Here is a 17216-nt window from a genome sequence, read left to right on the forward strand (position 1 = left end):
CATCTGCCATCCTCAGGAGCTTCTCTGCAACCTCAAAGATAATTTCAAATAGTAGAAAGATAATTTCAACTAAATACTAAACTATTCCTTGGTAGATTTTCTCAGGTCCTGTACACTGGTCTTACTTCTGTATTTTCAACAGGTTTTCTCTGCTCTGGCCACTACTAGGGTTGTTTTTTTCTATTAATTTAGCTGAGTGTCTGTCAAGCACTTTATATAAACACACATGAAATCAGTCATACTGAAACCCTTCCCAAATTGTGTTACATATATATCTTGCTGTTAATGAAGCTGAACATTGTTTTCATCTTACATTTTATGCGTCACAAGAACTTTTCTTGTTCTTATTTAAATCCTCTGTTAATTGAAATTCATTTTATGATTTTGCACACTTGGTTATCATTTTATATATAAATCCTTAAATTGCTGTAAAGCAAAAGGAGTATCTGATCTAGCTACTACATGTCCCATCTGTCCTTTGCATCAGAACAGATCATCTCCATTATGTGTTCAAAAGTGCCTCCTCAACTGCTAATTCTCATGCACTTCTCAGATAATCTTCTTAAAAGACACCACTGACCAGCTCCATAAGGTTGCTGAAAATGACTATTTAAAAAAAATATTTTCCCTTGTTCATCCGATCTCAAATTTTATTTCAAAAGCTTACTTCAAAATCATTTTCACCAAAAGTACTTGCCATTATTAATTTATTCCTTAATTTCTAAAATTAAAATTAAAAAAATCAAATAAAAATTAGCTACTCATTTTGATGAAAGAAGTCTGCCCAGAACACTCTCATAATTGGATATATCACAGCTTACTGTATCACTTACTGTTTGGAAACTTTCAACAATTTAGAAATTATTGTTACTTATTTCCAGTATCATCTACTACACTGGACAAAACTAAGGGAAAACAAACAATTCCTTCTTGCATTCTAGAAGGATGAAGCAGAAAGGAAGACAGAGAAGTTAGGAATAAGATAAATAAAAAGAGAATAGAATTATTTGGGGGTTTATGCTAGGGTTTACAAAATATTTTCTGTCCCACGCATGCATACATAGCTTCATCTAGCCACATTCAATCATTTAATTCCTCATAAGACATTTAACAGCAAAAAGGTTTGAGAAGACAGTTGAAAGAAGAGCGACAGCAGCCCAGAGTTCACAAAGGATTTTCTTACCTGGAGGTAGAATGGAAGCCTGTGGAAGATGCTTTCAGGAAAGTAGAAAGCTGTCAAGATTAATTTACCTAAGGTTTCAGTGATGCTAACAACTGCCTTGTGAAGCCTTTGTCACAAAGTCTTCTTTTTTTTTTTGACCACCATTGGGTTTTTCTGGCAACTTGTGTCAGCTTCTGCTCTCAAAGTCCTTAAATCATTCCACTACACCATAAGAAGTCAGTCATCTCTCCTCACCTTGGTCTTTCATTGATTATTCTTTGTCTTCATCAATTCTCCCTCCACCCGAACTTCTCTGCTTTGTCATCCGCTCAATCAGAAGGCCTACCACAACCTGCCTTCCTGACCCAGTCTCCACAAGAGTTTTCTGCATTCTTAGTCTTGCACCAGAGACACTTCTGATGAGGAAGGGGAAAAAAAAAAAAGCAGCACTCTCATCATACTGACTTCCCTCCTCTGAAACCCTGTGCTTCCCTTCCTCATTTCACTTTTTTGAATAAATAACTGCCTTCCTCCTCCCTCACAGGTGGAGGAAGCTCAGAAGAGCTCAGAAGAGTTCCACCTGTGGCCTGCTCCTTAAAGATACTTGCTTCTCTTAAATAAATATTCTTCTTTGAGGGAGAAAGTCCATTTCTGATGGTGGGTTGTTTTGGGGGTTATTTTTTTCAGTACTAGTAAAGAAAATAATAATTCCCCAAACCAAACAAAACACACAGACACACACCCCCCAAACAAAACCACTAAGAAGGACCCACACCAAACCAACATCTACAGAGAAGTGGTGGTTAAGACAAATTTCCCAGTACATTTCTAACTAGACAATTTAAAAGTTTGTTTGCTTAATGGTTTAGTTACTGGTTTTCTCTGAGAAACATGGAAAAGTAACTAAAACTGAATGAACCTTGTCATCGGGCAAGAGAATACACAGCAAAGGATGATGAAACTTGAGGTTGGTAAACCTGGAGTAAGACTTAAACAGCAAATGAAACAATCTTCTTCACATCACCTCCATACATGGAATTTAATTTCTTGTGAGGATTAGCAGTTCTTTTACCATAATTTGTTCATCTGCCTGCACATTTTACATGAGTAAAAGGACAAATGAGATTTCTGTATGGTTACCACTTCTCTGGCCATGACACGGGTATAACACAGCAGAACTCATGTTGCATGATTCAGCTGTCTGAACGCCTCCACCGTTTATGGCCAACGTTTCAGGATTACTCACTGCAGTATATGAAGCAGACAGATACTTCCACAAGTGACAAATTGAGCTTAAGAAATTACTGTGTACAGCTGCCTGCTGATACTGCTCTGAGCACAATCGGTTCATTGTGTTTCTCAGCTCAGTGGGTATTATTTCAACAGATAGGACTATCTGGTGCTGCAAAACTGGAGGCTCTTCCATGCTGCAGTACATTTTTTCTGCTAAATATGAAGCCATCCTGCAAGATAAAGTTAATTTCTCTGTCCAGATGTTGCCAGAATCTCAGGCAGATTCTGAAAGGTAGCAAGTTTGGACTAATAAACAAACAAACAAACAAACAAAACACCCAAAACCCCCCCACTCCAAAACCAAAACCAAAACCAAAACAGCTAGTAACTAAGCAAAGCTCCTTGCTCTCTGGAAAATGTCTAGAGCTCAAACAGCATTTGAGATTGAACATCTATAGAACCTGATTATTAAAAACAGAGACGTTTATTTATACCAGATCTGATACATTCCAATCCAGTTTCCTAATCAGAAAACTTATTTCCTGGTTCCTTAGTTCTCCATCTGCAAATGGGAATACTTGGAACTTTTTATCTACAACACCATTTTGAAGTTTTTTAGCAACTCCAGGAGTACAGAATAGACACACTGCCATGGAGATGCTGCTGCAGCACCCGGCTGAGCCCAGGCCCATCCAGCTGTTTTCCTATTGTGCAGTTTGCTGTGCAGACATCCTGCAAGGACAGTGGGCTGTTTACTCCATCACAGCTGCTACAACCAAAGGCTTCTCTTTGATTCAGCACCAACAGAAATTACAAATGGAGGCAGCTAAATGCATCACAAGAACACTGACGGTGCGAGGAGCTGATCCGTGCTCTCAGGAATTAACATGAACAAAGCAGAAATCAACCTGAATTCTAGATGGAAAGCATAGGCTGGAGCCAAATTTCAGGGCTGTATGTGCATTTCAGAAGCATCATCAATGAGAAGAAGAAAATGGGAGGAGTTTACTACCTGGCCAGGAAAAAAATAGACATATACTACCCTATACTGCAGTTAGTGCAGAGGGCAGCTAAGCTGTCACGCCTCAAGTCAGCAGCAGTTGAGGCTCCTTTGTATGATCTACACCAAACAAAAGAGTCAAGACTCAGCACTAGGAGGTCAATACAGTTACTTCAAGGAGGGTTAGACAGTACAGTCTCAGAAGTCTCCCACGGGGAAAGAATTCATTCTGTTGGTATTTAGAAGGAGAAGGTGCTTATTGACACTCAGCCATATTAATGGGGAAAATTTTCAAGAAAAGCCCATGCACACAGTCCTGGCACCACTATAAATATGTGGATAGAAAACACAAAATCCTGCCGCAACTGAGTACCGACTAGAGGTTTAGCTTAGTTCCTGGACCTTGGCAGCTTGTGTGTTAGCCAAGTGTTTGATAAACTGTAGTACTCTTCTTGTTCAGCATCTCTTCACCAAGGAAGAATTCACTGCTCAAGACCACACTGCCACGGTTGTTTGCATTCTAGCACATGATCAGATATCTTCAAAAGAAAATATGCTGTTTAGCACATGAACGATCAAAACTAAGTAGGTTATTTAACGCCTTCCGTGGAATCACCACCAGAAAATATTAAAGGAAGAACTGTCCAACCATAAAGCATAACCATTAGTCTATGTGCAAAAAAAATTATTAGAGATACAAAGTTGGTGCAGACCTCTGCCTCAACACCTGCAACTTCTCTCAATATCAAAGTTTAGATCATGCCAAGAAGCAGCAAATCTATCAGTAAAGCTCAAGACAAAACAGTGCACATATACAGTACCTTCAGTGAAGAATGAGACTACATCACTGTAGACCTGTAAACAACGTGCCCTTGAAAAACTTTTTTTGAGAAAAACAGAATATGGGCACTTCACCTCTCTAGGTTCTTCTAGGAATTCTAACCACAGTAATTATTTAATGAAAAATCAGTACCGCACTTGAATCTGTATTAAAGTTATCTCAATCTGTAGCTGTACTGATTGTTCTTCAAATCTGCTGAAGAAAATCATCATCTCTTCATTGCTCCTCACACTGGCTGGGCCATTTATCAGTACAATTGCAAGGTCCATCTTATCTTATTACCCATCTTGGATTAATGCTGCACCTTCTAGCAACACATTCTAGCTGTTATTTATTTTCACTTGACCACAAATTGCTCATTTTCTAGTTATCCTTATGAAAAAGAAGTATCTTAACGTGACTTTCAACAGAAAGGAGGATCAAAAAGAATATAAACCCCTCTGACTTGTTCTGCTGTTCACTCTGTATTAAAAGGCTGAAGAATGAGAAACAGAAAGCATGCCATATTCACAGGTGCGTGAGGACCTGCAGCTGGCACTGACCTCCAGTGGAACCGCAGCGTTCCCTTCTTCTGAGTAAAGAAAAAAGCAAATACAAATAATTGAAGGTAAGCCTATAAAGGGTGCATCGTGACGCTTAGAAGTCTTACCATTCTATCTCTTCTTCTTTGGAAACTTCTTAAAGCTTTCAATTGCCTTCACACGGAGGCTGTCAGAAGGACAAAGACAGAGCCAAACTATTTCTGTAATGCAGGTTACTGGCAGTGCCTCAGCCTGCAGCAGCGCTGGGTGCATGAGCCCCAGGTTTGCCTGCTCAGTCTCCCAGCCCCGACACTGAAGCCGTAGAGCAGGGTCAGTGTGCTGGAAACAGCACTACAGCTTCTGGGAAATTTTGAAGAACAGTGAAAACAGGGCGACCATTAAATTAAAAGCAGAAAGTATCTCTGTACATGTACCTGCTTATTTAGGTACTAATTATTTCTGTTCTTTTGAAAGTTTTTCATATTTACAACAGAGCAACTAGTGCTTTATATAAAAAAATAGATTACAAGTCTCTTGGAACAAAGATGACATCTTTTATCTTTCTAACTCCCTTATTTTACATCCATTATATCAATATTACAGCTTTTTGAACACTGTAGAAAAAGAGGTTACACTTTGCTCTCCAAACCAAACAGTCCTATTTTAAAAGCATTTAATACAGATAGAGTAAATGAGCAAGGAAGCTAAGTGTTTTAATTCTACCTCTTTGTTAATTTAGACGGAGACAGACCGCAAGCAGAGTACAAAAGATATGTATATCTATTTCTCAAGCAGAACTATTGGATCTTAGAGATCTGCAACATTATTTGCAAATAGAAAAAACTATCAGGTGCAGAAAATACTAACAGAAGTAGTTGTAAAGCAGTCCTTTCAAGCCACCAGGGTATTTTTGGCATTCATGCTGTTGTTTGGTTTCCTCCTTATAGCCCCAGTCTGTGGAGTCTTGTGACTGTGCAGCAGTCTCTTCCCACATATCAAACTCACATGGCTAAGAATTTGAAAAAAAGAAACCCTGAAACTCTCCCAACAAGTCATTTCTGCCACTGGGCAGCTGGCAGTATCCAGGAGAGCAGCAACACTCCTCCCTTTTTCTACGGCTTTCTTCACTTGACTTTAATCTTAGAGCACTTAAACTTTAAACCTCAGAACATCTCTGTGAATGAGCTGCTTTTACAAATGGAGTACTGAAGCAGAGAGCAAAAACCACAAGAACCTAGTATACTTTTGCCCTCTAGACCCCAGAAGTTTAGATATGATGTTAGACTGCTAAACTTCTCAAAGGCAACTGCAGGGCATAACTGATCTCCAAACCATCCATCCCCAACAACAAGTATTAGCAGTGTGCTCACTGAAGCATTTGAACTGAATTATGAGTTTACAGATTGACAGAGATACTGCTCCAGCGGGGATTAATCCTCCAAAGCAATATGATCAAAACCATGAAACTATTTCTACCTCTTCCCGTTGCTGCCTGGCTCATGTCCACATTGTTTTTTCCCTGCATTAAGATAATGTTCCTATCCACGCTACTTTACATATTGTCTTCAGATACAAATTCAACCAGTCTGGATCATTAGTATTTCTTCTCTGTTACAGCAGTGCCTTGTGGTCCCAGTCATACCTTGTCACTTGGCAGAATGATTGTGTGAGCATAACTGAAGAGAGAACATGAAAAATTAATACAATATCTTGCTTAGAGTAAGAAGTATGAGTTTAAATTCTCTTCCACTGTTTCTGTGATGTCTGGAATTTCTCTATTAGAAATAAATAAGATATTAATTAACTAATATCTTATGTAACAAACATCATTACATGAAATTATCATCTAGAGGAACCGGATGAAGAATTTGAAATATCCAGGTGAACTTCAAAGCAGAACTGTACTTCATGATTTCTATGGCTGTCGTCTCAAGTTTCCCAATTCCTGATACACAAGGACTGTATAGTTAGTAGCATCTTGATTAGCCTGACCCAGTTTTTGGATTATAGAAGACAATTCAAAGCAGCAGCTGATCCAAACCAAAAGGCCTGTTGAATGGGTACATGGATGGTAAACCCATGGTGTCAGTGGTGTGGGCAGGCTGCCAGTTTTGGGGCATCCATACAAGCCTCTGTTTGTTGAATGGATGAACTACTTCAAAGGCTGAAACTAAAAAGCTTTGCCTTTAGTACTACGTAATCGCTCTCCTGTTCCAGAGGCCAAATGGAAAAAGGAGTATTTCCGAGACTGTCTGCCAGATGCTAAGAGCATAATGCCTGCAGAAGGAGGTCACTTCCATAGGTGGAAAAGCAGCAGTAAGCTAAGCAGCTCCCTCCACTCCATGCCCTGTGCCCAGCAGCAGCCTTTGACTCTCTGTACGAGTGCCCCAGCACTGAAGGGCCATCTCTCTGGGGGAATGGCAACTTCAGGAGGCTTTGCTGCCATCATTGCCACCTGCTGCGAGAGCTCCTGCTCTACAGCCCCAACATAGACAAAGCTCTTCCACCGCAGGCCTGGCAAACCAGGCAGCTCCTATCCACTCCGTTCTTGAGCCTGCTGGCTGCTGGCAGCCTCCCAGGTGCCTCCAACCCACATGCTGCAAGCGGGACAATGACGGCTCAGCGCAGCCAGCATCCTTCTCCAAAGCCTCCCTTCAGTTCTAACCCTGAACCAGAATAAAGTGAGCTATGTTCCGAGCATACCCTAAAACCTAAAACATTAGAGAACTACTTCTACAGGACCAATAGCTCATTTTAACAAATTTCATCAAGTACCACGTCTCACAAAATCTTTAATTTATCTGTTCTACCATTGAAGGAACATTCCCTTCACGCAGCCACAAGGTTCCCTACAAAAATCTTTCCCCTATGTGAAAAGGTCATGTAAAAAGAGAAGAAAACTGAAAGGACAATAGCCTAGACTTCAGTTTTCAATGCTACTCATGCCTCCATGTGACCTCCAGAAGGGCTGCTCAGAGAGGTGCACAAGGGAGAACAGAGGAGCGGGGGAGAGCAGGACTTCTGTGCTTCCTTTTGCTCTTTCAATTCAACTTCCACAGCCATTTCTACTCAGAAACAGCCTCCTTCCTTTTTAATCTTAAAGCCTGATGTTCCTGTCATCCTATCAAAGTCAACACAAATGTTTTTATGTTGATAGTGGCCATACTGTCAACAAAAAAAAAAAGACCACCTTGAAGAGAACTCCTTTTGCAGACCAAAAACATATCTTTTTTCTGGTGGTTTGTTTTTTTTTTGTGTGTGTGTGTGTGTGATTTTTATTTTTTTTTTTGCTGCAATTCTCCTGGAAGTAAGCAAAGAGCAGTAGCAGTAGGTGACTCCACCTCTAAAACATCAGTAGTGCCAAAACTTTCACAGAGAGGATGCTTTCACTGCAGGCTGCTGTGTAGAGAAAGACGAGATCAGCACAGAGCTAGCTAGGCTTGAGCACTGGAAGCAGCCTAGCTGCGGCAGCGCTGCTCACTGCCTCCAACAACCGAGTTTGTTGACAACTAAGTGAAAATTAGTCTGCAGTGAGCCGTGGGTCACTGAGGACAGACCACTTCTAGCATCTAAGCCAGACAATTTCAAAGTAGACTTATCGTTTCTAAGCTGCAGTGCAGTCTGCAGTGCAGTCTCCATTGTAAATATACCCAAAGTCTTTGCACTGAACATTTTAATTCAGAAATCAGAAAAAAAAAAAAAAAAAAAAAAAAAAAAAGGAGTTTTAACCAAACCAAATAAAGTACAGAGTCCAAGTAACATGAAAGGCATTACAATTCTTGTAATGTCTCTGTAACCCTTTTGTTCTCTTTTAACCCATGTTCCTGGGCCACACTTTCTAGATGCTGCAGCTCAAATCAGGCTAATTCAAATCTTACCAAAGTCAAGAGAAAGCTTTCTGCTGATTTTATGGAAGCCAAAATTTTGCTTTTTCATTGCTACTGTTGTATGAATAAGGATACAAGAAGATCTCTACAACTTTACTTTCTTGCACAGTCTTATGCCTAACATTGACCAGACACTAAAAGACAGTTGCTCCAGGTATAAGCTCCTATCACTTACATCAGGTGTAACTCTTAAATTTAAAAAAAATGTTAAGTAAAAAAGAAGGAAAAAAAGGAATAAGCAGATTAACATTTTACTACTTCAAAACATTACACAGAACATTTCTCAAAGCAGACAAGACTGCTCACCTGAACCATTCATCTGAATTATTCACTATTTCATCTGTAAATCTAGTATTAAACTGTTAATAAAAAGCTTCTTAAATTAATAAGAATCTCTTGCTGGCAACACAAAAGCATCTGTACAAAGTATACCTGCTATCACCTGGTAATAAACTAATAGGGAAATAAAAATTATAACAACCTCTTGCAAATGAAAGTGGGTTTATTTCCAGATATTTCCACTGGGTTCAGTGTTTGACTCAGAATTAAACAGGAGTTCTAAATTTGACCTCCAACTGTAAATTCTTTTTTTTCCCTGTTCCATTCTTTCAGTACTAAGAACAATCAGATTAGATACTAATGTTATCTGTATCTTTGTCCTTTAAATAAACTGCTAAACATGACAGTGTTACGACTATGAGCTCTTTAAGATGATTTGTGAAAAGCATATTTAAAATTCCTCTTTCAAACTTAATTTTCAGGGATTTTCTTGCAGTAATATGAAAACAAATGAAAAAGATAATTGATTTCAACAGTAAGCAATTACATACAATGACTTTTCTACAGCAGTTGTCTAATTATGAGAGTATAAGCCCAGCATACCGAGCCTTAGATTTAAGCATTGTTTTTGAGGTATTCATATGATATGCAAGATGCATAACTTTTTGCATTCTGTTATATTGCAGATGCACCAAAATACTTGCTACAAACTTTTAACCCTTCACAAAAATTTTTACTTGTATACATGATTTGGATCTGAAGAAAGAATCAACCACTGTTGAACTGAATAAAAATATCTGGAGATTATCAATGTGGATAAATAACATTTACGGCAAGGCTGATCTAAAAAGTGACACTGGACTAAAAATATCTTGACAAAATTAACAATGAATGATTTGTTATGAATATGAAACATGCATATGCACAGATGTCAGTTATATAACCCATTTCTTATATCGTTAAAGAGTAAACACCAGCCTATTCTTTCAGCTTATCAAAACACAGTAGAAAGCAGGCACATTTCTCTCCCATATTTCTCTCTCCTAATTAACAGATTTTTTAACTGCATGTCTTTTACTACTGCAGCAGAATCTCATCTGCCTCCTCATTCTGAATTGCTACATACAAATGCCTATTGCTCCCAAAGGCTTTTCTAAGAAGCATCTGTAACAAAAGAATTGTAGGCGCATACCTTAACCTCTTGGTTGGCAAAAATCTCCACATCAACCCCACAGGCAACCAGAGTGGAGACATCACAGTCCATGCTACGGGCTGGCATTCCCCCCCTTTTGTACACAGAGTTAGGCAACCTCAGAGTAACAAATGATTGGAAGGGGAAAAAAAAAAAAAAAAAAAAAAAAAAAAAGCAATCTTCAATTCAGTATTTCAATTGAACAGTCCAAAATTCTGTTTCAATGCTGACAATAACTGCAAGCTTCCGACACAAGCTCTTTGCACTTAACTGAGTTGCTCCTTGCCTTCCCCTCGTACACCCACCAACTGAGCAGGCACAGCATAGTAACAGCGCTATTCCATCTCTCATGGCAATGACATCACCACAAAGACTGACATAAGCTAAATCTATTTTTTCAACCCTTTTATCTCTAGGCAGCACAGTGGATCAAATTGAACATGATTATGTGCTAAATCTGAACTGGGACTAAATCAATTCAAGCAGCGTTCACTGGCAACTGAGTCATAGCTGTTGTTTCAGCCGAGTGCTTATGTTGGCAAAAAAGATCGCCTGACACTGAAAGCTCCACTCTGAGTGTAAATTAACCCAGCATTTAAAGCCACTAAGCTCAAGGTAACATTCGTTACTTTATTATACTTTAAAATCCACAGCAGAGCACTAATAATAATAATTAAAAAAAAAAAAAAAAGCTAAACCCCAACAAAAACCTCAATATTCTGCTTTTAATAGCTCTAAGTATTCTTTTTTTTAATAAAGCATGCTATATAACCCCACACAGGAGATTAGAGAACACCTAGTCCTATCAGGAGTGATCAACACACTGCAAATCTGATCCCTGTACTTAAGACATACAAGTTGCACTATGACTCATCTTCAGAAAGATCAGAGGCATGTCTGTGTGATTTGGAAGTCAATACCCCTTTTCAAAGAGCAGAACACAAAAATTTCCCTTGAAATAAGGACTTTGCACAAGGCAACCTTTATACCATTGGTCCTTAGGGTTAATCCTTCACAAGTGTAACAGTATTCAACTGAAAGAAATAGATTTAAGTAAACTGAAGATGTTTTACACCTGCTGACTCAGTGGTCTGTTTATTCTTTTCAAGTTTATTTTTTAAAGATAGAAATATCTACAAATCTGGAACTTCTAAAGGTGATCTTTATCTCAGACTTGCACATGATTTTTCCTCTAATGTTTCAATGTTGTGATCCATAAATTACTTTTAATTCTGGCAGGCCTAGAGATGACATTTTTGGGCAAGTCAAATTAACAGGCAGAATAAAAATATTTAATTATTGATAAAAACCAAGAAGCAGCACATAGCTCAACGTAAGAGATTGCTCTGCTTAATTCTGCTTCATTAACAGATACTGCAGCTTGTACCTCATTGTACGATGTTGCACTTAGCTTGCTACTGATATTTAACCCAGGTTGTCTAAAACTATCTTAGACACTTAGGCTGAACCATGGTCAATTTGGGCTGCAGACTACCATACTCTTAACGAAATCCAAACAAGGACACCTGGGGTAAATTAGAACAATTTCTTTGCACCAAAACTGTGCATTCAGACACCTAAAAACAGAAGCAGCTTCAGATTAGACTCAAGCCACCCAGCTTCCTGTTTTACTCTCTTGCCAGCACCATAAATTTGTTAAATGCTGGGAATTCCAGATTAGCCAACGACAGAACAAGCTCCACTGAGAAATCCACTCTTTACCAGTGTGAGCTGGCAGTAAGGTTACATGCTGATACAGAAAAGATGAGATCTCTTATCAGAACATTCTTTCCCAAGTTCTATTATTCATCCACTTTTTAACTTTCATTTATAGTAGCCTCCTCAGCAGTAATCACAGACTAAGATCCACAACCAGGACAGAAACATATCCCAGCACTAAAGATTTTACTAACCAATCAACAGAAATGGATAGGGTAGTACCAGCAGCAAAATGATCAGTATGGTTTATCATGATAATCAATTGTTTTTACATCAGTCATTTAAATAACTGTTAAATGTTTTCATAAACCATAGGAAAACACTTTTTAGAAAGAATTTGAAGTTACATTTTTGTGCATGTTTAGAGGAGCTTTTATTCACATATTTGAATACAATATAGGTGATGTCATAGGAAAACAGTCGTAAAGATGCCTGATTGAACGTCTAATCAGGCAGCAATGGAAAAATCATATAATCACAAAACTCAGAAGTTAGTAAGTGATTATCAACAAGCTAGAAGGAAACATTGAAAACAAAGACAAGTCATGTATATCCAAGTCTAATGAAAGTTTTAATAGTAATGGACCAACAAGACAGAAAAACTTAACAAACATTTTAAAAAGGAAAAGATCAAGAATTAGATGATGCTGATCAGTAAGGTCCAGAAAGTGATGCCTGGCCTAAGTGTGATTTCATAGCAGTGATGGAAAAAAGATCTTATGACACAGAGCTATACTGGATAGTTCCATAATAATTTATTTATATTTTTAATTTTTAAAACTGTCACCTATCAATTTCAATAGCCCACCTCCTTAATCTTCTTATGAAAAATGGTACATGGGGTGTGAACTGACCTGTTCCACTTCATTATTATTCTTGCACTTCTAATATTCATCTCCTTTCAAAACAGAATCACTGTAATTTTTCCACCCCATCTGAATAAGGAAACCTTATTGAGATCAATTGCTTTCACTTCTTGTTTCTTCTTGCCTATTCCTAAGAATAACCTATTTTTTTCCCCTTAAAAAATACTCTAGATTACTAGGGTATTTTAGTGAGTTCTTTATAGAGACAACCCAGTTTATTTGCTTCTCGAAAACAAAGATTACCTAACAGAAGAACCCTACAGAGTGTTTGAGTGCTTCAACTTACATCTTTCAATGTACACCATATTCTATCTGTTACTACTCCTCATTTGAAATAAAAGACATAATCCTATATGAGATTATTCTCAGAGCACTCTACAGTTCCTTATAATCTCACCTAATGTAATAAAAAATTTCATTATTGGATAATTTTAAATTGAGTAATATTGACTGCTTTCTTCACATTAGACTTGTTTTTTAATCAAATTTAAAGAAAGATTCATTCAACTTCTTTCAAAAAAATTCTTAACTCTGGCTCTAGGTGGTCTTGCTCAATTCAATTCAGCAAACTCCCAAGAAAAAATAAAGGATATTCCATGCATATTTTAAAGTATCATATTTAATAGGAATTTGTATAGATATAGATACATATCTATATAGATATATATATATATGCTTTAGCATATCCAAAGGACCTAGTCTTTCATTAGGTTCTCCACATCACAAACTGCTACTAATCATAGCTTTTGTACTAATGTGAGAACAGGAAAGATGCTCTCTTGCCACTGGGTGCTAAACCAGAGTATTTGTGGATCATACCTTAAAGCTTCACCTTAAAGTTAAAGGCTAGACAGTATGTGGAATATTACTACTGACCAATACAAGCAGATTTATTTTATTCCAGAGCAAAACAGTTGGTGCTGAGGACCTGACATCAACAGTATACCTATTTCAAGAGGGATTATTCTAGGCTAGCTCTAGTACGTCCTGTGGACTGGTGCTCAGCAGCAGCAGAGTAGAGCCAGTCCTGGAGGCATCCTCTGGTTTAGGTTCATCTGAAGGAAACCCCCATGCAGAGTGCTCTGTGAGGGGAGCCGAAGTGCAAAAGGTGGAAGACCGTTTCAGAGGAAAATGACCTGAACTAGAATGCTACTGTAAATGCATCCAAAAGCATTTAACTCTACTGCCACCCCCTACCAATTGTACATTTTGCTTAAGACCACAACCACTAATTCTGAGAATGGAGAGAAAGCAGAATTTTGAACAATCATTCAGAAGATTCTCAATTCATTTCAGGTTTTGTCCATAGTAACAACTGTGCATGGAATTAAATGGGCACTATTCACATATGTGAGTATTTCAGGGCAGTGAATTTAAGAGCAACTGAGACACACTTGTATATCTAGTCTGAGTACAGAAATTCCAAGTTTTTACAGTTACGTATATAGCCATCAAGCAGGTCACAGAACTCAGAATAATACTGATTAAACATAACTCCAGGTGGTATTGTTCCTTCACAAGAACAAAAGAAATCCTGTAGCATCACTAGACTCTCTGATGATTAACACTTGATCATTTCTTATACTTGAGTCAGCAATCCCTTTCAAAAAGACAAAAACTTTCCAAAATCAGAAGGAAAAGAAATCATGCTGTTCCTGACAGGAATAATCATGTGTTCTGCATTTTGTACAGTGCCTGGGATAACGCAGTCTTGTCTACAACCTTTACTCCTGTGCATGGAGTTTTTGTTTTTCTACAGTGTTGCCATAGTTATAGTTATGTCTCAGCTTGATACATATAAATAGTATCACAGATTTAAGACTTCTCAAGCTCAACTGTCAAGTCATTAAAGCAACTTGTGCAAAATCTTGACCCTCCTTTTGCAAGCAAACTACTACTGATGTAGCCTTAGGGAAACTTCATTGTATCTGGACCTCACAGTAACATCAGCCACATTGTAACCAAAAATACCACCTAAATTCAGAAGCAAGAGTGACACATTTTGCTCACTGGATGAAGCTTGTGCTCATTATTACTAGGATTATTTATGTAGCAGCTCTCAGGTGCAAACCATGTTAAGGTGCTGTACATATTCAGAACAATAAAAAGAAATCCTACATCAGTGACCCTTTGCTGCTTGAGTGGAACACCGTAAATAGTTTCATATTATGTCTGACAAGTATTTTTAATGATGTGCATCTTTACTGATCATATTCACACTACTACACATCAAAAGAATTTAAACCGAGCTCCCTTATATATCTGTCACTAGGAACATACTTTTACAAATATAATCCTATTTTTTAACATAATTATAAAAGATAAATACTTTTTAAAACCCATAAAAATTTAGTAGCATAAGAGATAGCCCTGAAAAAAAAAAAAAAAAAAAAAAAGTTTCTCTGTCTGCAGCAGGAGATAGGAAAGGCCAACCAAGATAAATTCTTTGGGAGCAGAGTTAGCTCCTTCAAATAGGTCTTTCATAAAGACATTAAAAGAAAGCTGAATACTGAAGACTAAGTAGGGTTCAGCTCAGCCATAGAAGATGCATAAATATTTTTTTCTTATGACAGTGAGCATTGACTTGTGTTAAAGTAGATCACCCCCAAAAGGATGGAAGTAACAGATAAATCCAGCCAGAGGAACACACCAACACCACATCAGATCAGGGGAATCTGGGCCAAGAACTGGGAACTGAAGGAAGGAGGTACCCTCACCTCTAACTATGCTGCAGTTTATGGTCTGTATATATTGAAGGGTGAAAGGCTGGCACCTTTGGGACGCAATTCTGAGACAGATGTCTGAAGCTGAGGGAGATGCAAAAGCAAATGAGGTAAAATACATGACCTGATGCTATGAGCTATCTATCACCATGCTAAATGAATTCACTGTTACCCAGAAATAATATCTCCACTCTTAATTCCCAAACAGAGTGGCCATAAAACTTTACACTGTTAAATTATGTCCCTTTTAACAATGTCATGAGGATTTTAACTCTTAATGTATACCCTTTTTAATAGATTAAAAGGACTCCATTAATAACCATTAGCAAACTTCTCCAAGAACGGAGTCTTGGAAGAGCTGAAATAAGAGCGTGTTAAGCCAGAGAAAACCTATCTACACCAACTTACTCTTCCCTGGGTTCTAAATTACTATCAAAACTTGATGAATTTTCAGAGGCTATGGAACACAGCAACACTGAAGATATAAAACAGAGAATCTAGAACATCTTTGACCCCCCCAAATATGATAAGTAGATTAATTATACATCAAATATCTTTTAGACAGAAAATGTAACTGGCATTTACAATAAATGAGGAACAATGAACAGCTACAGAACCACTGATTTTTCCACAATGAGTTTGATCCCCAAACTAAAGTTTCTACAAATTCAAAATTGGCAGTAACTGTGGCAAAAAAAAAGGACCCTGATTCACCCCTTCTCATACAAATAATCATTCCTATGGTTTGAACATTTTCAAAGACACAGAATTTTGGCCAGGAAAAAAAAAACAACCAAAAAACAACACCAAAAAACCCCAGAAGTTTAATTAAACTTAGAATAACCCTAAATCAATAAGCTCCTCATACGTGCAGAAACTCTAGAGCTTGGAAGATCCCTGGATGAATAATGCCTTGGTTGCCTTTGATTTTTGGAAAGGTAACTTTTCTGTATAATACGTGATATTTTGCTTTTCTGCAGGTAATAACCTTCTATTAGTCACAGATCTTAGAATTTGAGGGTCCAAGAGTCAGAAAATAAAACAAATTATAAACATTATAAAGGATTTCTCCCTCCTTTAATAAATATCAAGCAACTCAAATATCCACATATGATAACGTAAGAATATTTCAGTGACTGAATAAACAACTATGTCATTTAGCCAGCATCATTTTGCTGTCTCATTTAGCTACATACAAGTTTCAACTCTGAGTCAGAATTGCTCAATTACTTTTAACGTGGCAGCATCATTCATAGCCCTTAGCTTCCTAGTATATGTGTGGAGGTGTGAGGGGGTGGAAATCAGTGCGAGTGTCTTCTGTCTACTGAAAATGGTTACAAATCCTCTTCTGTGCCAGATCCACACAGGATAACAACTGTTACTGTTGCAGACTTTAGAACCGTCTCTCTCGTAAAATGATCTGCTGCAGTTCAGAAGTCAGGACGTCCTTGATTCATCTGGTGAACAGATGACCACCCACAGAATACATAACACACAGAGGAATCCCTGATAACAGAAGAGAATCATAACCCTGCAGTGTAAGCTAAATTTATTTGCAGTCTATTGACAGTGTCACAGATAAATTGCATAGGTTTCAGTTTTAAATTAAGAGCACTAAACATAGATCTACGCTTCCCGGTATATACATTGCCATTACAGGCAAAAGTTTTGGGACAATTTCATTGCTTCAGCATGGATAGCTAGTGCAATGTGAGATGCCTCGGGGTACTCAACACATACACACGTCAACAAACATGAGAAAGGAACACTGGAACACCCTTCTAAACCATCAG

The 17216-nt window shown here is 37.9% G+C and overlaps 1 protein-coding gene across 2 annotated transcripts in view; it reads right to left on the bottom strand.

The window, feature by feature from the left end:
- The window catches only part of RCAN2 (regulator of calcineurin 2), an 85145-nt gene that overhangs the window by 31864 nt on the left and 36065 nt on the right, over positions 1-17216 (bottom strand). The window contains exon 1 of one of the 2 annotated variants that reach the window (XM_026844283.1): positions 10116-10432. The exons of the other annotated variant lie outside the window; for it this stretch is intronic. Coding sequence (XP_026700084.1) covers positions 10116-10202 — 87 coding nt within the window. The 5' untranslated portion in view covers positions 10203-10432. Of the gene's footprint in view, positions 1-10115; positions 10433-17216 lie in introns of those variants that run through there. 2 annotated transcript variants of the gene reach the window in all.

The sequence above is a fragment of the Athene cunicularia genome (genome assembly GCF_003259725.1).
Source record: "Athene cunicularia isolate RWA chromosome 3 unlocalized genomic scaffold, athCun1 chr3_part1, whole genome shotgun sequence".
In the NCBI taxonomy this organism is placed as follows: Eukaryota; Metazoa; Chordata; class Aves; order Strigiformes; family Strigidae; genus Athene; species Athene cunicularia.